Source organism: Pelecanus crispus, chromosome 2 (assembly GCF_030463565.1).
Source record: "Pelecanus crispus isolate bPelCri1 chromosome 2, bPelCri1.pri, whole genome shotgun sequence".
Lineage (NCBI taxonomy): Eukaryota > Metazoa > Chordata > Aves > Pelecaniformes > Pelecanidae > Pelecanus > Pelecanus crispus.
In genome coordinates, this window is record NC_134644.1 from 38,922,330 (window position 1) to 38,950,011 (window position 27,682).

The window sequence follows — 27,682 nt, forward strand, 5'->3', positions numbered from 1 at the left end:
CAGCTGCAACCTCATGAGAAACAGCAATATACCTACTCAAGTGGATGAAGGGAGAGGAAAAATGGACGTTATTTCTGCTTCAGTTAGAGAGTTAGGAAGTGAGGGATGGCATTTAAAGTGAGTCAGCCATTGAAGAGTGTGCTGAAGAGACATACATGGAGTAGTAATGAAACTACAACTTTCAAAGTCTAAATACACAGTTCTGCTTCAAGGTCATGTTTGCAGGAGACGCTGCTTTGAAAATAACCATAAAATATTCTAATCCAATACTATCCCATTTCCAAGAAAGGCAGAAAGGAGTATAAGTCATTGTGCTAAGTTATATTTCAACAAGGTTTAAATAATATATCAATAAGGTTAGATGCTGAAAATAGCAAACAATAAATCCTTGAACTCAGGTGATACCAAATAATAAATCCTCTATGTTTAGTTCGGGATGAAGGATATTTCCAAATAATTAAAACAATTAGCTTATAGCTGTATGAAAAGTCCAGCCAAATCACACCCAGGATGTCAGCTCTACACGGTGCTTTGAAACCCTTGAGTTTCAAAGATAGTAACTCAGTAGTATAAGACAGACAGATTACCCCACAGACACTTAACAGACACTGAGGACATACCTCTTCACTTGCACTAAATTCCCATTGAAATGGATGAACTTAAGTAGATGCTTAAGTGTTTTATGATGAATTGGAGCTTTATAAATGTGCTCTATTAAGGTACTTCCAATGATTTTCCTTCCCATGACTGCATATAGTTTAAATTTTTTGATCCCTAGCAATAAAGGGATACCAGTGAAAATGTTATTAAAATTAAAGTTTTTATAGAGGTGAACTAATCATGTGTCTTGTGACATTTGCTGTTTCTGTAAGCTTCTGTTTCCAGAGTCCAAAGCTGAAAATAACAGGTTTTAATATATACTAAAGTTTTAGCCTTCAGTGTTTTTAAATGTTAATGCCCACAAACTAAAAATAAACTAATAAAATTAAAAATTAGTTGTCTCTAAAACATTCAAGATTTGGAATGTTTGGTCTATGAATTCATTAATATCTGGCATTAGGTGGAAAAAAAGCAAGATGGAGAAGGCTTTCAAATGCTTCAATGGGATCTAATGCCGTATGATTCAATAAGCTGTTGGTATCTGCTGCCATAATTAATTATACTCATGCTTCCCTTCTCCCTCTTGTTAGTAAAACAGAAGACAAAATACAACAAAGCAGTTTTACTACTTATTTGTCCAATCAGCAATCTGCATGAACTACCTGAAAAAAGAAGATACCAAAATGATGAGTACACAAGAAGCTGCCAAACCACGTATCCTCTCCCCACTTTGTTTTCCATCGAGCAGCTTTTTCTTGTGAGTAATTCAACAGCAAATGAAAAAAAAAAATGCTATTGTACTTTAGGGCTTCCCGCGCGATGTGATGAAAGAACTGACTCAGAAACTGGTTTTCTATTTTCAGCCGTATTATTTGGTCTAATAAAAGCTTCTACCTCTCTGTACACAATTTCCCTTCTTTGTAATCTTAAACCACGACATAAAAGAACACTGGTAGTGTGTTACTATGATTAGTACTGAAACATTATAGATACATATTCGTGTGGCAAGCATTTAATTAGCATAATAATACAGTACTATGGCAAGAATTTATGACTGAAAAAAGGGTTGAAATTCTTCTGTGGTTCAGCATTCAGGAGCAAGGGAAAACAGCAACTCACACCACTTTTAGACTTCGAGGATTACTGCACCCAAGCAGTAATTTACACAGATCCCACAAGAAATGGCAGAGCCATAGAAAATGCCACTCTTAACCACATAGGGTTACATTTGACTGACAACTGCATTCCTCCCATCTTTTTCCAATTAAGCTCCATCTGTTTCCTTGGTTGGACTAGTTGGCTTGAGGCCTTCCAACAGAACATCCACTGTATGTTATTGCATCCAGTCCCCCAAAAACCTTTCACTGCCAGAAGCCAGGGGATGCTTCCTCAAAGCATCTCACTGGGTAGGGGCAGGCGAGACGGGTGGGTGGGAGTGGATGCGTGGCATGGGAGCATTGGGAGCAACCTGAAAAAGCATGGGTTTTGTAACTTTGACACATCCAAGGAAGGGTTAAGTACCTACAAAATAAAATAAAAAGCACCATTTTTCTTTCATTATACAGTCTGACCAAAAAAGCTTCTGAAACCAAAATTAAATAGTGTGTTCCCTTCCACTCCCCAACATACACACTCTAAAATAAATAATGGCCAAATGGATTTAAATGAAATTCTGTAGAAGAATTTGTGCTTGGATGAAAATGGCACATTTGAGCCTGAAGCAAAAGTAAAACCGCCAAGTTATAAACCTCTCAAAGGGAAGGTTTATAATGGAAATGCCAACAGACCCTTAACTATAGTGGAGCTGTTAGGTGCCAACATATAAATAATTTTAGTTTTTGTGGTCACTTACGATAAATTAGATACAGTGCAAGTGGAAACAGTAGGGTTCTGATTCAGTAAACAGTAACAGCCAAGAGTGCATGTTTGGATTTTTAGACAAGTATAGCATAGATTTGATGCTGGCTCTGAAATTGAGTCTATAAGGGCGTTTGGACTTTTTTAAGTAGTAAGCAAGCCATATTCTGAATTCTTGAGGGCTTGTAAAATAAAAACTCCTTAACAAGCTTTGCTGCCTACTGTTTCAATCTTCTAAGAATCCTTTAACCCAGTTACCAAAAAATGCTCCATTCAAGATTGGTATAATTGTCTACTAAGGAAAACAACATAAGTAAGTGCACAGAGTCACATTTAGTGTTAAGAATTGCTAAGCATACTAATACAGTGGGAAAAAAGTGCCAGTGACCAAACAGTAACAGATTAATCACCTTCTTTATTAGGTGTGCCAGTCACTGCACCACTAATAGAAATGCCTTCCTATTGTCCAGTTTATTCTAGCACAGATACCATGAATTTAGGGGATCAGGCATGTTCATTTTGGCCCTGGGAGGCATTTATTGTATTGTTTCACAGCAGTCAAGCCCCACGCATTAGCACGATACGTTGAGGCAGTGAGTGATGCTACTAGTGCTCTCTGCAGGAACTTCCATCTTGGACAGGGTGGGAGCCCTCAGAGGCAGCCAGGATTCAGGCCGAGGCTGCTAAGAGGATGCTCCATCTCAGGAAACTCTCCTGCTTGCCAAATTCACATCAGCTTCTCATTTAGCGTTTCCGCTACAAAACCTTCCCACTGCCCCAGCATCACTCCTAACATAAATTCTAAGATGAGTATCTGCAGAAATAGGAAAGCTATACACACTCCTAGTTTACTCTAACTAGACCTCTGTTACGACAATGTTTCACATGCTGATAATGCTACCGAAAATTCCTTTCTCCAATTGTCCTCCAACTTTTAAAAGCAAGAGAAAATCTCTATTCTTGCAGCATACTCGATGTAAAATGACTTATTCAAGACCAAAAGCATTTACCTGCTCCCAAATACTGGTTTTGGACTACTAGCAATTGTAGCAATTCTGGGAAATAGTTTAATCAGGAAAATGTTGGACATCAGAAATCAACCAAGTTTGAAGAGCTAACTATGTATATTCATATACCTGTACAGATTATCTACAAGTTACTTTTATATTGATTTCTGAAAAGTCATGATTTTAAGCAAACCCAAGAAATCTAACACGAATGAAACACAAGTAGTATGCTCCTCAGCCAGAGCTAAAAGTCAGCATGACTTTCTCTGTACTCCCACTGGCAAATATACTAAGACCCACGAGCCACACATTCCCACCATACATTCTCAGAAAGCAAAATGAAACAGACTGAAAACAAAATGACAGCAAAAATGTGTTGTTTCTGACTGCATATGGTTCAACTATATAGTTACTGAGTAACTAGGATCTAACAGTTTGCAGCAACTCATATCAAATAAAGCAAATGGGTAATAATTACATATCAGATCAGCATTGTTGCCAGTGACCTAAACTACACATCAAAAAACCATTAGATTACCAACAGTTAAACAACATAAAGGGATACTATCAAATCATTATGTGGGTTTGTTTAAAATACGTAAAGGTTTTAATAAAGTGTTACCCGGTGTTTCACACTTCCTCCCTCCCCCCATTATTACTGCAAAAAAATTTAACATTCTTCCACAATACAGAATAGTTTAAAATACAACTGCTTACACAACCAGGAACAGAAACTGAAGGGTCAGCATTAGGGTGACATTTCCATGTGTTACTCTGTTCCTGTCAAGCCACCCTTTAATTCTTCTTATGAACAGATACCGGTTAAAGCCATCTAAAGTCTAGGAAATTCCACGCACTGTGTCCCAGTGAAACTACAGGAATGAAAATAACAACTAAGTTTTAAGGGTTAAAGTTATAGGTCAAATACAGTGCAGAAAGTAATTTTGTTTTCAATTCAGGTCCTATGTTGTGCTTGGCATGAACAGAACTGTAGTTAAAAACTCTTTCTTCAGCTCTGGAACTGCATGACTCTCCTCTGTCCTCTGCATTTCAGTAGATCGAAGCGGTGAGCCAGCAGGACTAAATACTGTTAGACAAACTGAAAGGTGAACGTTTACATAGTTTATACGCTCACAGCTGAATTCTAAATGCTTATCAACAGTAAAAGGCAATACTGTTTCCCTTATATGTTTTTTAATCATGATAACATAATAAATCATGGGGTTTTTAAATGTGGTTGGAGGAGGAAGAATTAGGAAATCTTCATATGTCTATGTGCTCTCTGTGGATTAACCAGGTGCAGTCCTGCTAAGGACAAAAGCTCAAGCTATTGAATTGTCTCACAACTGGCAATACTAGAGTAAGTACTATAAACATGGAGTAATTTTCAGGTATTTGTTTAAAGTGCAGAGGGAGTACTCCTAGAACATTCTCCCCTTTTTTCTTAGCACAACTTAGGAGACTTGTGAAAGCATAAAGATGCCCTCCACTACAACAGAACTTACTGCAATGAACCAGTGACTTAGAATGGCTCCAGATCGTCACATAATATTGTCACACATAAATTCCATCCTTGCCCAACTCATCACAACTTTAAAAAGGAAACACAAGTAATCCAGAATACTAGCATCATCTAGATGGGGGTCAACAGAAGATCAGCTTTCATTCCTACTGATCCTGGATTCAGCCATTTAGGGGAGCAACAAACAATTTACTTTCAAAGGCCTGCACTACAAGACAAGGGAAGTTGTCCCTGCCTGCAAAGTTTCCCCCATCTGGGCTTCTTATTTTTAATCCTTTAAAATTGTTTAAGTGTTTAATGGGCCTACAAAGGAGTCGTCTTCAACACAGAATAGTTCACACTAATGTGTCCTAAGATTTTGGTTCAGGTACTTAGGATGTTAGTGCTTCTTCTCATGTCTCTAGTGTAAGATCTGCAGATCTCCCTTGCTGATAAGAGACAAAATAAAACATGTAATTTAAGTCTTCAGTGGCCCAATCCATTTAAGCAAGTTAGGTTTCTCTGGACTTTTTTTTTTAAACAACAGTTTTTTTTTTTAAAAACACCCACAGACTGAAAAGTCTGTTTAAGGCAACACTGAACTGCAAGTACAACTGCTTTGCATTAAGACTCAGAATAAGTTGCATTTCTCCGTGGCACCTCCAGTGCTTGTAGCTGGTGGGGATTGTCCCCATGCTGAAGGCTGCTGTGCAGGCACACGGTGCTCCCAGTTTTACTCTGGGCTGTGTTTTCCAGTTTGTGCTTGCTGCTCTGGTGTGCCGCGGTGCTGGGCTCGGTGTCAACACGTGTGCCATCTGCATTTAGCACAGTACAGAATTAGGACTCAGAAGTCAGGGGGTTATTAAATTCTGGTGCTCATCATCCCCGCTGTCCCAAGCACAGGAGTCACACTAGGTTTTCTGACTAAATGAAAAATACACACTTTGAACAAGAGGCTCCATTTAAAGAGCAAAAAGAGAGAAAAAGAAGCCTATGAACATTTAAAACCAAAACAAACTCTGTAGAAAGCTTCAAAGTCATCACTGCATTCCAGAAACATTTCCAAACACCACCTGCAACTCCTTAACTTCAAAAGTTTGCTAGAAGAAGCAATCAAAATTTAAAAAATTAATGAAATTAATTCTTATTCCCTAGGACTTATGACAGACTGAAATTTGAAGATCTTTCTTACTCTCTGTATCTCAGAACACTTGACAGGATGAGCCAGATATCAGCATTAAAGTAACCACAAGCACACAGAGCAGCTATTACGAATGCGGTAACAGCTCACATACAGCCATGGATATTAGAACCAGTTTTACTGAGAAAAGGAATGTTGGCTCCAATTCTGCAGTTAGCCCTTACTCTTTTTCAAAGAGTGCCACAGGGATTTTTAACTTCCATCTGGACAGTTTTCCGTTAACTGTTTTTGAACACCATGTGTTCAAAACACAACAGAATTGTGGACATTAGAGATGGAAAAGACCTATTAGATCATGTAGCCATCCTCCTGCCAGTTAAAGATTTTTCCCTACAGAACAGTTCCTAGCACTTTGCCCAGTACAGTTTAAAGCATGTTGAGATATTTGGCTTCAACCATCTCCTTTGGAAAATTATTCCACAGTGTATGAAGAACGTTGTTAGGAAGTTTTTCCTGGTAGACACAGCATGCATTTTTCTTTCCTTAATAATTTCCAACCTATTATTCCTCATTATATCCCACTGGGCCAGCCTGAATAACTCATCTTTACACCTTTGAATAAATGGAGACAGATATGTTTCCTTACACATCAGTCACTAGTTGGCCAGACTACACACAGTTTTGTAGCCAAAATATACACTATACTTTAATAAAATCAGTCATTCCACCCTTTCAGCCATTGTAGGAACAATCGTCTCCACCCTCATGAACATTTTTAGATGATACTCTCAACGAATGGGTTCATTCTTCCTTGCCTTCTGCCACCTTTTGCATTCTCCATAAAATCAAATAAAAAGCATAATACACTCACAGAAGAAAAACACCCTCGCAGAGTCAGCACATCAGTAAATGTACTATCTAACTCTTCTGCAACAGCAGCTGCTGCCAACATCGTGATTTCTGCACAGGGTTCCTCCCTCCCCAGTGTCAAAATACACATTTTGACGATGTGTAACATCTTCAAGATCTTCATTTGTTTCCATGTTCTCTCCAACAAAAAAGGTCTTTTAAACTAGCTTTATTTTGACAAACATAAGTATTGTTAAATAGTTTAAAACATAAGTTATTAGGAATCAGAAGCTTTTTAAGCATCTCAGATTTCAAAGTATTTCTTTGTCCTCATTTCAGTTTCCTTAAATCAGTTCACCCAATCCTCTCCTTTTTTGTTATCAGTTACTTCCTGCAGTACTTTTATCTCATTTAAATTTCAAAATAACTCAATAACATGTTTCATACTACCTTTAACATTAAGGCTGTACATCGTAATTTCTACTACCATCCCTAGATCACAAACTTCGCAAAAAACTAATATGATCAGATCAAACTAACATGTAAACAGAGAAATTAAGAAACATGTCAGGAAGGAAAAGGTTAGACAAGGCATGGAGTGACTGAGGAAGAGCAAAAGAAGTGAGCTGAAAATGCTATCCTCGGTACCAGGAGCACAGAGAACACTGTGGCCATTCTGAGTACAAGCATTCAGGCTTTAAAAATAAAGCATAGAAGCATAAATCCAGAAATAACAACGGAGCAAATATTGCTATGCCTTTAGATCTTTTCCTCACCAACAAGGACACCTGCCCTTAAGGGGGCCAGGTCAGAATTATTAGCTCTAAATTCATGAACCTGCTTTGTCTTGACAGTGTTTCAAGAATCCTAACAGATATGCCAATCACTGCATTAGCAGGCCAAAAAGCCAAAACCAAACAAAACCTCTATTCTGCTAAATACAGGAGATTCCTTATTGCATATCTTCTGTTTATTAAAAAAGTACATAAGCTCTCAAATTAGAGACCTTGAATCAACCAACCAACTACTCCACTCCCATAAAGTCGTAAGATTGCAGTTCTCTAAAAAGCACAAAGCTGAAGAAACAAAGCAGATATAACCTAGGAAAGCCAGTTAAAAAGTAGCTCTATGAAGGCTCTCCAACAGAAGAAAGGTCTATCAACCAGCTTTATTCGGGCAAATATATTGATGACGCTTTCTTATTACAATAGAACTTAAAGCTAAGAGATGCAACATTTGAAGAACTCTTTTTATTATTTAGTCTAGTCTTAAATCATTTTTCAAATCACCTTTGCAAGCATTAGTGTGCACAGACAGACACAGTCTTAACTCTGCTTCCCTTGGAAAAGACACTGCACTAAACCTTCAATGTTCAAGCAAGAGAAATACGTTCACCAATGATTCTGTTTGGCCTATTTAATCTCTGCTATCAGTCTGATCATGCCATTGAAATACATTCACTTCTCCAGGTTTGAGAAGGTATCTTTTTTTTTTTTAAAAAAAAGCTGGAACCATGAAATATATTGCTCTTTGAAAGGAAATAAAAGATCTTCACAGTACTTCTAAACATTCTTTTTCTTTGCTCCATGTTAAGTAGATATTTGGCCATACAGGGAACAAATCTGCAATTCACTCTTCAAGGACTCACATTTTACTCCATTACCAGAGAGCTGAAGTTTCAATTTGTCTGTGTTACTACTAATACTCCTTCCATCACTTAATGGTTATCTGGAGCTTATGAAAGTAGTGCTATAAGATGAAACAGTTTGAAATGACAGCTGGAATAGAAACTCCAACCTTTTCTAACCAGCTCCACCCACTGTTCCTATTAAAAAATGGTTTTTTCTACTGTTTATCATTTTAGCATGACTACAGTTCTCTACATGATTAGTAACAATTAGCAGTCTGACTTTTTTATTGACGTCTATTTTGGCTAAAGTAGACAGTGAGGGGAAAGATCTACCTAAGTTTCATTATCAGATCTAAAGAACCATCCTTACAAAACAATTGAAAACAGTTTATCCATAACTCCAAACCCAGAAAAACAAATCAAGCTGTCACATCTTTTTGTGAAGTTCCAGCAGAATGCAGTACAACATATTTTGAGCAGAAGAGGAGCTGATATAATTTCAACAGTTAGTGGAAGGGAAAGAAAGTTGAAAAGGTAATACCTGAACACTAACAATGCTTACAATGAAGAAAGCATCATATCAGAAATAAAAAAAAAAAATTCACCCACTGTACTTTAGACAATGTATATTTTGTATACCGAATTAAAAAGAGAGAAATGTTACAGCAGCATCAGTGAAACTACTAGTAAAGTTTGCTCTGGACTGCAAGCTGAGAGTCTGTATCATACTTTCAGTGAAATCAGTGGGAGGACAAACTCGACACAATTCTTGAAGGCTAAATTTAGATCCCTTACTCAGCCAGTAGTGTCTTCAGTGCCAACAGCAGAGAGTTTTAAATACGCTTCTGTGATAATGTGTGCTTTAAAAGCCTTTTATACATATAAAGATGCAGAATCCAATCCGCAAAAAGATAAATTTACTCCTCTAGAATTAAAAAAAAATATATTAAATAAACACAGATTTTGACGATGTTTCCTCATTTGTCATACACTTACAAAGCTCACAAATCAGGGCAACACTGGGAACTGTGGCACAACTTTCTCATGTGGACCTGCAAGAGATCCTAATAATGAGGGTAAAGCGACTGCTAGCTCTAGAAAGCACTAGCAGCATAATCTGCATGCAACTACTGGGACAAGAAGTATTTTCCAAAGTCAGTTAATACAAAATAACCCTAGAGTAACTTGGTGCATCAACTTTTACTTAATCGGTCCTGAGTTCGAGCTGCAAGTGAATGCTGTAGGCCAATCATACGAAGAAGATGGTACTACTACAGTGGCACACAGGCCATTCTGAAAAAGATCAAGGGAAAGAATCTTTCAGGGATAAGGCTGCAAACAAGCCACTAAAATCTGGCACTAATGCTAGGCCTTAAGATACTTCATTTGCAATGTCAAGACAGGATTAAAATCATCACTATTTCTCCATAAGGTTTATAGACCAAGCAATTTTCAAAATATTTAGTTTGTGAAATAACTTGTTCACAGTGCAGATGAACATTAACGTCCATCAGGCAACACCCAAATACCTAAAAACACAAGTGGAATTTTCTGCCAATAACAGCTAGTAAACAGGTCTAAAGAGGACAGTTCAGGCATGCTGCTTTCTCTTCCTCCTCACTGCGTCCCACAAAGGCCCTCCCTCACACTCTTGCCAGGTCTATTGCACTGCACAGCAACGGCATAATGCCTGCCAATTTCTAGAGAGCTGAGCATACTTCTCCATTTAGTGTTTTGTCTAAAGGCCAACAATGTAGTCAGGATGTACAAAAATACCCTAAAGACTTGATGTGTTAGGTTTTGAAAGATGGAAAGAACAAAGCATAACATTAAAGCTTTTTCTAACATATTTAACTTCTCCACATTTCTAGCAACTGCCCACTTTAAACATGATTTGCATAGAGTGCTCTTTGGCAATCACAAACATGTTATGTACTAGAAAGCTAAGTATCAACTCTTTCCCCCTCCTTCAGAATATCACTCAATCTTTAACTGACACTAAACACCAAATAATTTGTGTTCAGATAAACCACTAACACCAGAAAAGCCATTTGTATTCAGACTAGTCAACTGTATGTTATCACATTAACTCAGTCTTGGCATTAGGATTTTCTCAAGAAACAAAACCCCCAAAACAGCTAGGGTTGTTTTGGAATCAAACTGTCCTTTCTTTCTTTCTTTGTAGATATAGCATAGTCAGCCTTAAAGCAAAAACTTATGGGTAAAACCAAATTACAGACGTTTCCAACAGACACTCCAAGGTAAATAATTCCCTCAGGTAAACAACATATTTGGGGGAGAAGGACTGAAGAGAACCACATAAAAGATGTCATAATTGCCCAACTGATAAGTAGAAGGCCATGCTATGTTTAGAAAAGGATCAGATAGATATATAATGCATCCACAACATACTTTTTTCTATGGTTTTTATTCCCAGGCTGACAAGTTATCTAACTTTATAAAACAAGGACTAGTATTTTGGCTGGGAAGCAAGAATCTTGTCTTCCCCATTATATTCTTCAATATCGCCTACCTGGCTCTTCCTACTTTCTGTTCACATTAGAATTTGGATGAAAATTTTTGCATCCAGTGTGTAGCCAAATCCTGCCTTAATTTTCAGTTGAAAATTAAAAAGATGGTTAGTTTTTGGTCCTCACCCACACTCATCTTCATGATCTGAAATTCAGGCTATGCTCTTTCTAGCTTGTGCATCATACCTTTGATAAACTCTGTAAGGCCAAATTCTCTTCTACCCTTTGCATTTTTATTCTCTTTCAGGTGTAACTCTCTGAATTACCACATTAAAGACAGGAAAATAAAGAATTCTCATGATGCCACTTACATTAATTTTCAGAGTGGATTGTAAAAAATGGGTTTTCCTCGCCTTCCAATCCTAGGGGTTTTAGAGGAGAATTCAACGATAGTAACAATCAGCTATGGTTCTGTTTTCAAAACCTCAATTTTATCTTTCTGCTCTCCTCTGTCCACAAAATGAAATACTTCCCTGCGCTATATTATTTCTTACAAGAGATGAAATACTCACGAGATCAATAGTTAGCAACTTCAAGAACAGACAAATACCACCCACATTCTTCAACTATTATAAAACCAGAGGAAAGCTCTGTTTTTTCTTGACAGTGAAATCCTGTCTTCCCCTCTTCCTTCTCTCCTTTTTAATTAATGAAAAAGTAGCAGAAATGCTTAATGGTAACCAGTCTTTCCTTAACAGAAAGAAATGGATGAAGACTGAAGAGATGTGATCACCTGCATAAAAATATAACTTTCTGAAAGAAGTTAAATTAAAAGGACCACTGTACCATATCACATGAAAGCTCAGTTTCTCCAGCTCTAACACAAAAGCATATTCCTATACTCTAAAAAGATTCCTAAAATAACATACATTTCTTTAATGTAATGGAACAAAAAAAAGAATACTGTACATATAGCAAAGAAAAGCAACATGTACCAACAAGGATACAAATTGGTGGCTGAGATTGCAAAGAGACTTGTCCGGTATGAGGTAAACTGTTAATGAAGACTTACCTCCAGAAACTGGGGCATCCATGAAAACAGCTCCCATTTTTTCAACTGCTTTGGCTAATTCTTTTGAAACTGCAGGGTCTATAGTACTGGAATCTATTAGCAGTGAGCCTTTCTTTACTTTCCTAAAATAAAGATTAAATATTAAGTATTTGTTGCACAAGACATCTGCAACTATTACCATGGCACTGGCTCTCCTCAGCATGAGAAATGTACAGACACATTTTGGTACACTAATAAACACAAAGTTTTAAACTGTATTGAGCAAGATCTGCTCAGTATGTATACTCCTGAGTATGCAGACTGCACAATTCTGAATGACTCAAAACACAATAAAACCTGAACACAAAAAATGTTCTTCCTAAACACTATTATAAAAAAACTAAACAAAAAGGGTGTACTAGGAAAACCTGCCATCATGCAAGCTACAGATCATCTAAGATGCATTCTAAGCAACTGAACTAAATGTTGATAAAGCCTAAAATTTCATATATAACAATACAATTTTCTTTCTATATATATTCAATATCTGAAGTTCTTATCAGAACAGCCTGATTGGATTTTTGATCATTGCTACAATTTATTCTACATAAAGATCATAACTAACACTACAAAAACCCACTCTAGATTTAAAGTGAAGCATGGAGAAAAATGCTAAGTTTTCCCACTGAGAGCTAGTAAATTTAGGCAGAAGAATTGTATTCCAAACTGTAGAACACAAAAAAGTTGTATATGTGTTTAAAAAAATGCAATTAAAGTTAATTTTTTTAATGCCCTCAACAATAAAAAAATGATTATATTTTTATCCTTCTTTCCATTCAATTGCACTGTGATTTAATGTTCACTGGAACAGCAAACACCACAAAATCAAACATAATTTTTCAGTCACAGAAAGGTGAGTAATTTAAAGCTACACATGACAGATGAAGAGCCTTGCTGCTCCTTGCATGCTGTTGGCGGTACAGTGAATTTCACTGAATCGAATTACCTAGATAGCTGGAAATAGTCTCTCAATATATACATACAGTTATGGACCCCACTGTAGGTCCAGACTCAAATAGTGCCACATACACAGAACTTGTCCTTTTTCACAGAAGGCATGAGCTGCTGCCCTTAGTTTGCAAACGAAAACCAGCGTGGCAGATACAGTACTACATCATCTCCCCGCATGTTCAGAACAAGAGGCAGCGGCACAGGCTCCTTGGAAACGCAGCGAGATGACTAAGTTAACCCTTAAACACTCCGGAGCATCAGTATTTTCTTCAGTAAAGCTTAAAAAGCTTCAGAAAATTATCAGTCAAACCAGTCACCAAGGACCAGGTCACTCAGAGTGATAATAAACCACTACTGTCAAATAAACCACTACTGTCAAATTACACTTCCTTCTTTTGAATATAGAGGCTGAGAAACTGCAGCAGCACAGGACTGCTTTCCACAGCCTCTGCTCGCCGCAGTATTTTCCACATCTAGGTACTCAAAAGATTAACTGGCTGTATTACATCAGTAAGTACTGCCAACTGGTCTTCAAAGCACTGCCATCCTGGATACAATTCTCCCACAGCTGTTTGCCCAGCTTTGTGGGACTGATCCAATTAGCCTTCTTCCCTGAAGAGTCTAAGCTACAGATACTTAGATCTGCTCAGTCCTACTTTGTGGGGAATTAAACTACGGACAGTAAGGGAAGGAAGCAACTATTATTTTCTATATTGGAAGGAGAACAGAAAATCTCCTCTATTTAACTTTCTAATCACTGCACCTTAATATTGCCTACAATCAATACCTAAAAAAGCTATCATCAGTTTTAGACAATCTACTGTACTTTTGTCTGCTGTTACGTTTTTTCCTTTACGCTATTAACCTGGATAGCAGTAAGATCCTACATGATCCTCAAAGGTGTTTAGCAGCCTTATTCAGCCTGCTAGGAGCAGTGCACACGTGGCCAGAAGAGCCTTTTAAATACTATTTATTTTTTTATTTGTGAAGTCCAAAAACTCTGAGTGTTAGAATTCTGCAAACTATGAATTTTAGGCTCAGTGGAAATCCCTCCGCAAAAGTTAAAAGACACTGTGTCAGATTAAATAGATTCTTTAGATATTTTCTTGTGTAATAAACAGATAATAAGAGTAGAAATCAATAAAGCTTTGTCAGCTATTCTATGTAAATACGCTTTAATATTATGAGACACAATGGCATTTCTTCAGAACATTTCAGTTATAGGATTTCAAGTTAAAGAAAAAAGTTTTTGAGCAAATAGTTGTTGCCAGCAAATATTCTAGTTTTACTCATCTGTAGTACATTACATTACGGTAAAAAACCCATGCAACTGAGAAGGTAGGTAATAGTCAGTTAAGTTGTCTCAAATTCACATAAATTACTATTCTACTGAGAATAAAATTAAGACTTTAGCCAAAAGCCATTCAAAAGCAAGCACAGCGTAAGAGAACTCATGTAATTAGAAATATCAATAGTGACAAATCAGAGGAGAAAATCAAGTTAGGTGCCCTGAAGTCACAGAAAGAGTTACAGCAAATGAAATTAAGTGCCCTAAAGTCACAGCAAGAGTTACAGCAACAGCGATCATTTGACAAACTGTGTAACACAGCCTTGATTAGGAGTGGGAATTCTCCAGACTACAGCAAATTCTTACTTTAGAATTCCATTTGCTCCTGTGTAAACTTCTATCGCATTGGGACTAGAAGGCAGCATGGTAATAATTCTGTCTGCTTTTTCTGCTACATCTGCTGGGGAATCTGTTACCTTTAAAAAAAAAAAAAAATTAAGCTTATATTTCCTGAAAAAGAAATGTCAAACATGTTTGCTGAGTTTGTTTTTCATATTAGCAGGTCATCGGTCACAACTGAGCTAGGCAAAAAATTAGAACACAAGACAAACTCTGCCCTCCTAATGGAAACGTCAATTAATTGGATCCAGCAACAGAAAAATTAAAAAAATTGAAAAGGATGTCATGTCACAGAAGTTCCTTCAGAACAGCCGTCAATGGGGCGCTTGCATCCCATCAACCCATTCATGAATCTTCAATTCATTATAAACCATGCATCTATACAAAATACTGCTCTACAATGTTTCTAAGGAGGGACAACACTAACAATAACAAAATCTCACTTTTTTCTTTGGCTTATATACAGCATTGGAAGAGAGAAAGACTGAGGAAAAAAAGAAAAAAAGGCTTAATGTACCTCTGAGCCTCCCCTTAAAAAAATCAGATAAACTAACTGATGATTCTTACAATATTATGGCTGACATTTTCAAAAAAAAAAAATATCAGCTCAAGCATACTTCACCAAAAATGCCTGAATAAATTTTAAAATATATTGTTAGCTATTTGTTGTTAAATAAACATACCTAACTTACCTTTCCCAGCCTGTTCTCAGAGGCAGGCAGTATAGTATTTAAGGTACGTACACAGCAAGTGAAATACTGACAACTAAAGTACTGAGTTTTGCCAATGAACTCAAAGAACACAGAGTTTTACCCAGAAGACATTTGCCACTAATATTTTTGTCCAATACTAGTTTTAAATAATTAATTTATTTTAAAAATGCATTGTTAATACATTCATAGCTCAGAGAAAACAGCAACAAAAACCTACAGCTTATTCTTTTATCTTCAGCCCACAAGGATCAAATCTGATTTCACCCATTCAGGTAGTTTTACTGAAAGGAATTAGGTTCCAAGCAGGAAGCAAGATGAGCAGAACGTAGATTTTGTTTGTGGCTAGGGCTTGGAGTATTTATTTTTCAGTTATTGTAGCTGAATGATGAAGAGGAACCTTAATATTACAACAGTTTATTCTGCTAGATATGTTATGTGCCTTGGGTTTTTAAACTTCAAGAAATGTCTTAAGCAAAATTTTATATGCAGTTATTAGTCAGTGTGAACAAATTAGAATTTCCATATTGCATGACTTTAGGGTTGAAGAAATTTCAGTTTAACAGCTACCTCAAAAATTGCTTCCTTTCCATAATGTAGACAAATCAAGAAACTGATGACCTTGTTTCACCATTCCTTACCTATTTTTAACTACAGGTATTTGTTATAATTTTTGTTAATTTTGATACTCAAGGCACTTATGTAAATATATTATCTTTTTGCATACAATGCTTTTATAAGGTCTCAGCATCAAAGAAAGCAAGGCATACACATATTTATAAGAAATGCTGAATAATATCTTGCAGGATTTCTGGGATATAGCATGATAAACTTCTTGATTTCCATTTTACTTATTGTAAAGTAAGTAAAAGAAGAGAAGACTGTATATATCCACTGAGAAAAGCTCTCACAAAAAAAGTAAAGAAAGTGGCATAGACGGGACTTAGAAACATTCAGTTTATGTATTGAAAAAATAAGTTAATACTAGACCAAACATCTGGTATAACACACAGTTATAAAAGGAAACATACTCTAGTCCAAAGAACAAAGGTTAGGAGGAATAAATGAGGCAATTATAAGCAGAAAAGCTTCTATACCCGATTAGTTAATTTTATTACTTGCTTCCCTGGAGACCAGAGAGCCCAGCTCTTTATGTAGGAGTATGACACCTTTGTCTTTAGTTCTGAGTACCTCTGGTTCGGTTCAGTCCCAATGTGTATTATTAGAGGAAGTAAGTAGCAAAAAAGAGTGGGAATTAAAGTGGGAATTGTCATTCTTCGCTTTTTGGTACTGTAACAAATATGATTAATAATCCCAGAGGAAACCTACCCACAACATAAAAAACTTTTTTTTTATTTGGGACTTCCTGTCTCAGAAATGAAGTTGAATTATTTGAAAGCTATTAAGAAACATTAAGCATTTGAAATCATTAAGAATATGTGTGTAACTTTAAAAAACATACCAAATACTAATTGCTGATTACTAAAATAGACTATACTGGCTCAGAGTAGCAGCCCAGCAAGTTCCGTACATGTTCTGATACTTGCCAGTTCAAGCAAACTTTTGCAGTATGCAACTACATAGGGGAGACTTTTCTTCACAATGGTCATTGGCTTCTGCCCTTCAATATGTGCATCTGCTTATATTTGTTCCAAAATGCTTCCCTATTTTTTTCTTTATATTTACGAGATGTCATTTAATAATTCTGCTTGCCTGAAATGCCATTCTCCCTGAATACACTGAAGAAAGCTCTATTTTTATGCTGCTTTATGCATCAGATGCCTTCAGTAACACTCTCAAACTTCCAAATTTGAGATATGATTCAAAGATACGTAAACTGAAGCAAAGTAACTGCATGGCATATATGCAGTCCACTGTGTGAGAAAGTGATAACTATGAGGAAGGGGAAAGAGACAGTAGAGTGTGGAGGCAGCCAACTTGCTGACAGCACCATTCAGTATTCTCCCTTGTTTGTAGCCTTGGAACTTTCTCCAAGTTTCACCCCAAGTGTTTCTATATGCTCCTGCTCAGCCAGTTTTCCCCTTACTATTCACCATCAGCAGGCAGGTGGCTGCGTCCTGACATATACTACCTCCCAGCTCTTTTTCTTTAGAGGCTACAGAAAATGGAGTCACAGAATATGCAGACTTATGATCAAACATCCCTTACCCTCCATACACCTTAGCAGTAGCACTGACTTTAAACAATGGACATTTGACAACATTTACTGTCTCTTGGGGGGCATCTTTTCACCTCTGTAACACTCCTGATGGTTTTACCCTACCAGCCAGACCAAAGAGAAAGCAGCCCTTGGAGCCCAATGTTCCTTCTACAGTAGTTTCTACAAGGCCCCCTGGACCCACAAGTTTCCAAGTCATGAAAAAAATGTTGGGGTAGGATTTACACCTATAGATCAAGAAGAAGAAGTTATGTTCACATATTTCCTTTAAGTGCTTTTTATTTGTATTTAAGCCTACCCATGGATTCTCTTAGTGATTTACAATCTTAAAACACAGTTTTAGCTTTATTTTTAAAAGCATTAAGTTCACCTTTAATATCATGTTAAGTCTTGCAATGGCTGCCAAGGATTCTATTACTATGGCAATAAGCTATCCAAATGGGCAGCCACAGCAAAAAGATCCCACTGCAGAACATGAATTAAAAATGCAACCAATTGTTCAAAACAGACATCCTTTCCATTTGACCAGCCTCTTACTCAAGACAGGTCTGTTCATGCCTGAGGGTCTCAGCTGCTTTAACAAAATAAAAAGAGTAGCTAGGAAAACAAGCTGAAAACCTTACTTTCCCACTTAAGGCCAAGATTCTGTAATTATTCAGCGTGCCATTAATTATCAACAGGTGCACTTTATAATTTTATCTTTTGGGAATCTTTATGTTATCTCATTATTTAAAACAGCTGAAATTAGCTCAAACAGTTTAGACTTTAAAGTCATACAATTCAGCTATCTAGATCTACCTACACTTTCCTTGCCACCACTGGAAAATTTCATCCTATCCTCTATACTGCCACATCAGAGTATTATTTTTGCATTGCTTTCTCCTTACTTGAGTCTATTCTTTCGTTTCAGTGTTCTATGCACCTATCCATCCAACCACAACTATCTAAACTACTGGAGCCTTGAAGTATGTCAAAAACATTCAAATGCATTTCAGACACTTGGAAAGGACAGTCCCAACCATCTGAGAGACTGAATGGGTTTCTGGATGTATTAACGGATCAACAAAAGCAATAGCCCTGACTGGAACAGGGCCAAGATTTCACAGGATATACAGCAGGAAGGTAAACCTCCTTAATGTGATCAATTTCCTTCCCTCCTTTTTCCTTTTCATTCCTTCCTCTTCTCTCACCATAACCTTCCTCACCTCCAAGAGAATAAGCACTTAAATAATTAGATTTTTCCCCTGCCCCTAAGGACTGCACCTTGAAGCAGCAGGAAAGCTCATATGTCCCTATAACCCTTACAGCTATGCCAGCAGGATTTTTTAACTAGGGTCATCTAACCTGAAAAGGTCAAAGTAGGAACCAGATGAAAAGCAGCCCACTAGCCATCTAGACCTGGGGGAGGAGGAAGCAGGAGAAAGGAGGAGGTGAAAGAACAGGCCATCAACCTACTCTCATAAAAAAGGGGGGGAAAAAAAAACCCAAACAGCTGGAGAAGTCCAACAAGGTAGCAATTCTGGCTAACAGCATGAAAATGACCTAGGGTAGAATCATGACTATGCTCCAAGCGAAACCTCCCAGATTCAGATTGTGTTCACTAAGCTGTTTTAGTTCCAATTGTGATCTTAACCAAGAAAAAAACAGATTATTTTAAAAATTTCGCATGCAAGAAGCATTCAATACATAGTTACTGTTGGAATAAAGACAGTTTATTACTATACCTGAGCACCCAAGTCTTGAAATTCTTTGCAAGCTTCTGGGAACACATCATATGCAATAACTGGATATCCATGTTTTACCAGGTTTTTTGCCATTGGATTTCCCATGTTACCCAGCCCAATGAATCCAACTGGGGTTTTGGAAGCCATTGCCCTAGAACACACTGATTTCAAAACAGCAAATATCAATATATTTGTATTTTAGAGTAATACATAACAATAATGTAACACAAGCTAGCATGTAATCTGTTTGCACCAATTTAGCTTAAATAGTTAAACTTTAAAATGGCAGAAATGTGATTCCTATTCCACATAATTTAAACCGTAGATTATAGCTCACATTGGGCCACAAATACCATCCCTGAATGATTTTTTACACAGCAAAGAAAATTATTTTAATTAGGAAAATGTGAGTGTTTCAAAAAGTATAGTAATAATAAAACTTGAGCAACATCCCCGAAAGCTAAGGTTTCAGTCTGAGAGGAGCTCAAACACAGACTTGAAATATGCAGGCTTGTCTCTGTTTTGTTATGTGCCTAAATACTAAACTGGAAATGCAAAATCAAATTTTATATATATTTTATGGACTCTTTATTTGCAACTTTGGTTGCAGCCCTGGGATTTAGCACCTGTTCTCTAGAAATGGACTGAGGCTGCCACTTTATTTCATGCAGCCCCTCACAGATAATAATAACTGGACTCTTCTGATCCTGCACCCAGATATAAACCACTAACCTAAAAGGAAAAGTCTCAATAATAAATCATTACCAATTCTTTGAGCCATGTAATCACTTGCGCTATAGTTTAAAAGCAAATACTGAAAACTACAACAAACTAGAGTATAAATACAAAATGATTAAGTCTTTACAGGAATAACCACTGTATTCTGCTTGCTGTACTACCAAGACAGAACTATAAAGCATAATCTACAATCTACATAAAACACTACAGTTTCAGTCAGTTACTTTTTACAAGTAGTTAGCGAGTATCAAATGCTGGATTGTAAGTAGTGTTGCAGGCATATCAAATACTGGACAGTAAGTAGTGTTGCAGGCATCCATCTACTGCAATCGCTGTCTCATCACTCTGAACACTCCTAATCCAAGGGCAGCACAATTTGGCAGTGCCGAGATTTCTTTGCCGATTACATAAAATAATTTCTCCTTTACGGCAAAGGAAAAAGTTATGCAGAATAAACACTAAGGCATGTGGCAGCTAAGCAGCCAGAAACAAGGCTAACTAACTACGGAACTACTGTAACTCTGAAGTGCACATTCAGAAAATGTGCCTAAGCTGGATCTAGACTCTAAGAGGTCTCAATGCTTAGCAAAGAATCCTCGCTAGGCCAATAACACTTGATTAATCATTTTAAAGTATTTCTGACTTTAAGCTCCCTCTTAGCCAGCAATGGTCATGCTCTTTCATCCGCAGCACTATTTTGGAAGTGCCACATTTAATAAATCAGGTTCGTTGAGAGAACTTTGGTCTGAGACAGTTTCCACAGATGCCTGCAGCAATTACATAGCTAGAGAAGTAGCACAATTTAAAAGAAAACTGCGCTGGGAAAACGCTTAGTGCAAACTGAGATAAGTCAGGAAAAGAGCACATTGCTTTTTTAAGAAGTGCTAGACGTCAAATCTAGGAAACAAATTAACAAAGAGCCTAAAACACCATCATCAGCCATAGTAATCATCTTGGAGTCTTTTCTTCTCATAGTTTCTATGAGTCAGTCTTCCCCAGTACATCACTTAACGCTAATCTAAAACAGCTCCTTTTGCTAGCCCGAAGCTTCCAGCTTCCTGTGGAGGTTCAAGTCCTGGTTTTCAGCATCCTTCTTTCTCTACCCCTTAATACCAGTGGGTCTTATTTACCCTGACTTCAGTAAACCTTTCAAAACGGCCTCCTCTAGTACCCTGGTAGCCAAACGGGGAAAGTATGCACTTCATCTTCAGAAAACTTTGTTGATAACTTTTTTCTGTATCAGTGCTGACACCAGCAGTGATGCCTGTCACTCATACCTACAGCCTAGAAGACCCATCCATGATCTGCTTAAATCTCATTGATTCCTCCTTCATCATATCTGAGATCTCAGCTACTTCAGAACCTGGCCACCTGCCTCAACTTAACAGACATAATCTTGCCTTGATCTGCATGGAAATATTGGGAACTGAGGAGGACATTTTTCCCATGCTACTTTCTGTCACTCCTCTGCATCCTGCCTTACTTTTGTCTACCATGTCACATAAGACTGCTTTGCTTTGACGACTTTTCATGGCTATCATCACATCTTACTACTAAGACATCAATTGGTAATTGAACGGCAATGACAGACCTCCTGCCAACAACCATTTCTACTACTTCTCTAAGGCAGCTCTTCACAATGTAAATATCCATGAAACTAACTCATTCTTCTACTATAAGGCCTTCCTTAAAAGTCTTCATTTTGCAATATCCCCAGAAGGCATACCAATAGTTAGGCTGGAATACAGTGCAAACATGCTGATCGGTATTATTAGTTTTGTGTCACTGTATTCTATTATTTCCCCTTTTGTCTGTCTCTGTTGTTTTTCTCTTGTCTTAGTTCATGAATTGGGGATCATTTTCTGTTCTGTGCTAACTTGAACATATTCAAATCCACAGGAATTGAGACCTGTTAGAGAAATAGTCCAATTCCTGGCTCAGTTTCTGACTTCTTAGTTTAGTTTAACTTCTCACAGCCCAGTGTTAATTTAGCCACTTTAAAATTATATAATTTGATTAACAGCTTCGAAAAACCTCCAGATCCCCAGGTACTCAAATAGAGAAAAAACACTTTAAGAGAGAGATGAAATTAGCTCACAGACATACCTAACAGAGTTGATTTCAATTAAATTTGAATCAACTGCATTCAGAATCATGGCATATTTTTTAATGACTACTTAAGACAGTGGGGGTTTGCCAAAGAGAGGATGTTTAAGATGACACGATTTTTCACATCTTCATATTAGATGAAACTCCACAGGTGCTATCATGGAAAGTGATGTCCAGCTTGAATATCTAGGCACTGTTTACCATTTGATACGTGGCACAGGCTCGGTTTTGAAATAACTGTATAATTCAAACATGTAAGGATTGATATTCTGCAAACCCCCACACACATACGCTTAACTAATCTCATCAATTGTATAAGCATTTGCAGAAACTGTCCCTGTGGTACCGAGTCCATTTTACTTCAGCCATAAAATCTACAGCAACCTGCTGCAATCACATGGCTGGAAAAATGCCCAGTCCACATTCAACTTCTAACAGAGGGCAGAACACCAGAAGTAGGAGCAATAGAAGCTACTTTTAAAGTAATCACTGATACAATGTGCAACTAATTCTCCTTCACTGGGAACAGAACCAGCAACATACGTTAATCTATAGATCATGTTAATTGTGAGCAAAACCAGCTACACTGACTCCAAAGAATTTGGGCTTTTCCCAGGAGATGCTTCATTATTCTCTTGAGGGAACATGTGCTCTCAGAGCCCCATGCCTATGAAGACTCCACTGATGAGGAGGAGCAATTTATGACCCTCTTGCCATATTGGGGGCTTATAGACAATACAGATAAAAATGTTTTGTTTTGAAAAGTCAGCCTACAATAGGCTTGACCTAATCTACAATTTCATGAGAACTTCACCTTAAAAATAATTTAATTAAAAAATCAGCAAAACATTATGAATCTCTAAATGCCTTTTCTTGAACAAAATACATCCATTAAGAGTGTAAATTCAGAAATGCACAGATTGCAAATCCTGTCCTTAGAATACCTGGCCTGTCAATGACCTAAACTTGTCTTTTCAAGCTTCTACATAAGGATACTGAAAGCAATTTTCTTTTTAACCTGAACAACAGTTACAAGCTTAGATCATTTCAGATGTTTACATTTCATTTTACGCTATCTCCCAAAGTAAGGACAGATTCAAGAAAGAATTTCAGCTCCAGTGGTGCCGTGAATTCACTGCAAATACTAGACTGCAGACACTATAATATGCAGTGCAGAGGACATCTCTTTGTATTCAAACAAAAAGGAACTAATAGCTGGATAGGACCACAGACTGTAGAGCTGGAAAAGGTCCAGTATGCTTGTACTCTGAAGGAAAGCACAGCCTAACTGGCCAAGAACAGGACTGAGAAACCAGTAACTCTCAAACTGTAATCTCAACTATATTACTTATTTTCTGGGTTTATAAAATCTATTTTGAACCATGTTCACCAAAATGTCTAGTTCCCTAGCTCCACAGTCAAATGAAACCAATAAATCACGCACAAGGGATAACAGCCCACATACTCCTGTCTCATTTGAATTTCGTAATCATAGTGGTTGCAAGTCGTACTAATATTCAGTAAATCTTGAGCTTTTTTCCAACCCAGTAAGTGAGATTTAACAGGAGCATGGGAAGATGCCCAGAGGAAGTTCAACTACTGAAGTTGCTGCTTTTGCTCAGGGCTTTATGAGAAAGTACAGTTGTATATGAAGTAACTTGACAAGGAGAGGGAAACATGATGGCAATTCAATTTGAGCCACTAAATGAAGGATTTTGCCACTGGTTTAGCATCTTAAGTTCTGGTACAACAGAAGACAGCATCCCTTTTGTCCTTCCTGCTTTGAAAGAAAGGATCAGAGACAGCTTCTGTGTTTTGTGCAGACTTCTCTATGGAAACTCATAAAACCTCTGCTGAACTCGATCCTGGAGGGAACTAGGTGGAGAAACATAGAAGTTAGAGAGACCAGCTGTACATGGGCAGAATCAGGTCTTTCTGCTTGTAGAAGCTTTTGCCAATGGAATTTAAATTGCCCCAGGGTCACAGGCTTTTAAAGGTTATGCAACAATTTTGAGAACTGCACTCTGCCAAAATCATAATTTAAGAAGATTACAAGACTCTAAATTTGGCCAGCTTTACATTGAAAACATCCCACGTGCTCTTCCTTGCCTCTGTAAAGGTCTGCTGATGAAAAACAGACATGCTATCTTGTAACAGAGTCTTCTTACCCTCATTTTTCTTATCTGTAGCTAGACCTCATTAAACGTTTGCTAATACATTCAAGACAAAAACATGTAGTATCTACTTTTCATCTAAAAAGAATATCAAGTGTACACTTGATCCCTTAATGAAGTAATGTGCTGGACTTCAGAGCAGCAGGTCTGTCTGTCACAATCCTTGCTTAGTAATTAATGATTCTCTGCACCAGAGCATGGAATCATTCAACAGTTCAAACACAGCTCTTGCATCAACAAAAGTACTATTTTAACTATTAACTGAATGGGTGTCTACTACTCATCCAAAACTATTTGTAAGGACATTTTTGTTCTCTAGCAGGGTACTGTCTTCTTTGACAAACAGCTCCCTCAGCTGATGAATCTTCACTCACCAGAAAATGTTCCTTTCTCAGCCACAATACCTCATTAGCCTCTCCTTCATCCTCCCTAGCAGTCCCCAGGAAGGACTTCCTCACATCTGTCAAAAACGTATTTTTAAGTAAGGTCATATACACCCTCTCCATGAAGCACCTTTGCCAGTGACGCCCAGCTGCAGATCCCAAGACTATATGGCCTCTATCCAACTTGCTAATACACAAACATACATACCCAAGATGCTCTTCCAAAATCTGCACTGTTATTTTCTTCCTAGATGATTTAACAGCCTCTGGTATAAACATACAGAAGAAACAATCCATGATGGTCTGCGCCAGCTGCAAAGAGCAACTGACCAAGTAAATAAGGAGCATTCAATAAGTGAACGAAGACAGCCTGCTCACTAACCAAGCTGTGGTGTTGGACAGCTCTCAGAGCTGGCAGAGTTCCTTCACTAGGATGGCGTTTCACTCAGAACAACCGTTGGTGAAATCACTACTCAAAGGACAACTTTCAGACTACTCAAAACTAAAGAAAAGGATGGCAAACCTAATAAACGCATTAGAGATGGGGAAATCTCGACATATAACTAAGCAGTAGAGCTTAGCAGTTAAGAAGGCTTAATGCGTAGACCTTCATCCCATAAACACTTCTCAGAGTCAGCAGGACTTTCAGCGCAGTCACTACTGGCTAAGTAAGTCAGAGCTTAAACACTGTGGGTGAAATTCTGTTCTATGGAAGTTTCTCGGGAGAGTCACATTTCTCCTTAGACTTACTCACAGTTTCTCGCTTGGGTCTTCAGGCAAAGGCAAACTGTATTTTTCAACTTTAAGGGCCAGTGTAGTGTTTTGGGTTGCTTTTCACACCAAGAAATGACATCCCTTCCATCTTCTCTACATGAAACATGACCACTGGAATACTGACCAAGACAGCAGATTTCAAAGCTCTTACAGAAATATCTGACAGCTACCATCTACAGTAAGTTCAAAGCACATTGAAAGCTACTGCTTTCAACTGTGGTATCACAAAACGTACTAAATACACAAACAGGTCTCCAGTATTTAACTTTACTAGCATGTGACCAATATGCCTGCTGCACCTGAGCTATTACTTAGCACACCACCAGAGCTGCAATGATAAAAAAAAATCATGCATTAGTGGAAGAGAGGCAGTCAAGCAAAAATAACACTGAAAGATAATTTCAAAATTAAGTGTCAAACACTTTTCATTTATCAGTTTACATGAGGTTTAAAGGGGAATTACAATTTTTAAGAAGGTACTTTCTTAAAAGTAATTACATAATTCCTGAAACCCTTTCTTAAGTGTCAAGATTTTATAATCATATACCATCTAAAATAATATATTTCTTCCACTTCGCTACTTGAAAAGTCTTTGCCTGTTTGTCTGTTTGGAGCCTAACTATACAGTAACATACATGAGCAACAGACTATCAAAACGACATTGAAGAGACTACTGAAGATATATTTTTAATTATCTACTTCAGCAGCTGAAATACTTGGAAGCAGTACGGTGCTTTCCAACTTAGAAAAGGGAAAAGGTTTGGGCTCCATTTCTGCGAGTACATGCATCGTTCACTTGCACGGACAGGACATTTAAAGGTGTTTGCTCCTTCCACTGCCCACGGATCAACCGTACGCGCGAGTCAGTGCCTGAGGAGCTGGAACAGGAGGAAGTGCCGCTGGGATTTACCTTCAGTTTAAGGAAAATAATCGGATACAATGACTGAGAGGGCTGCACTGCCCAAATCTAGGTGACAGGTACTGCTAACATGTCACTGGTGCCACAGGAAACACTTGCGGGCTCTGATAATTTCCAGGCACGCTATTTTAAGCAAATGAGTGAAAACATTTATTGAGCTAAGCCACTCCGAAGCTCCGGTACGGCCTCCAGTACCGCGGCAGCGGGAGCCGCTGGCGGGAGCGCGCCGTGCCAGCGACGACCCCCCCTCAGCGCTCCCCCGGGCGGTGCCTCATCGAGGGCGCTGCACGGCTGGGCGGCTCCGGGGCCCGTCGGCCGCGGAGGGCCCGCGGCCGCCAAGGGCAGCGCGGCAGCAGCGCTCCCCGGCCGAGTCCCCGGGAAGGCCCGGCCTTTCCCCGCCCGGCGGGCCGAGCGGGCAGCTCCTTACCCATCGCCGCGCCGGCGGCGCGCACCCGCCTGTGCCAGCGCCACCAGCCCGCAGGTCCCCCGAGCACCACAGCCGCGGCCATGCTGCGCCCCCGCGCCGAGTGACCTCCGGGCCGCCGCCGCCGCCGCCGCCCGCCCCCGGCACCTCCCCGCCCGCCGCCGCCGTCGCCGCCACCGCCCGCCACCGCCCGCGCGCTGCGAGCGGCAGCTGCGGCAGCCAACCACAGACGCTCCTTGGCGGGACCCAGCCAATGGGAGCGCAGAGTCTCCTCCCCGCGGACGGGCGGCCCCGCCCGCCGCCCTGGGACGGATGGGGCCGGCCCCGCTCTCCGAGCCGGAGTGGGGCGGGGCGGGGGCCGGGCAGGCGCTGGGCACCTTATTGGGGCAGCGGAGCTGGTGGCGGGGTGGTGGGTGATCGTGCCCCGCTGCCTGCGGCTCCCCCGGAGGAGGTGTTTCCTTCCAGCCCTCCTTCTTGCCTGCGCCTGCCCGCTGCGGCCTCCCCTTCCGGCGTCGCCGCCCGGAGAGGCGCTTGGCTGAGGGGAGGGAAGGCTGAGCAGGGTGTTTGGCGGAGGCGGTTTGCGGTGCCAGCCGGTGGGGACGCGCGGCCCGCCGGGAGGCCCCCCTGGCCCCGGCCGTGTGAGGGCCGAGGGACCCGCAGCAATGGCGCAAACGGCGCCCTCGGGGTGAGGGAAAAGGCCGCGTTGTACTGGGCTCGCCTAGCCAGGTGGCAGATGAGCACCG

General features: G+C 39.1%; 1 protein-coding gene across 1 annotated transcript in view; it reads right to left on the bottom strand.

Moving 5' to 3' along the window:
* The window catches only part of HIBADH (3-hydroxyisobutyrate dehydrogenase), an 83,869-nt gene extending 56,845 nt beyond the window's left edge, over positions 1-27,024 (bottom strand). The window contains 6 exon segments of the mRNA XM_075705761.1: positions 12,129-12,250; positions 14,773-14,882; positions 19,419-19,579; positions 25,031-25,059; positions 25,061-25,088; positions 26,943-27,024. Coding sequence (XP_075561876.1) covers positions 12,129-12,250; positions 14,773-14,882; positions 19,419-19,579; positions 25,031-25,059; positions 25,061-25,088; positions 26,943-27,024 — 532 coding nt within the window.
* Positions 27,025-27,682: the final 658 nt, after the last annotated feature.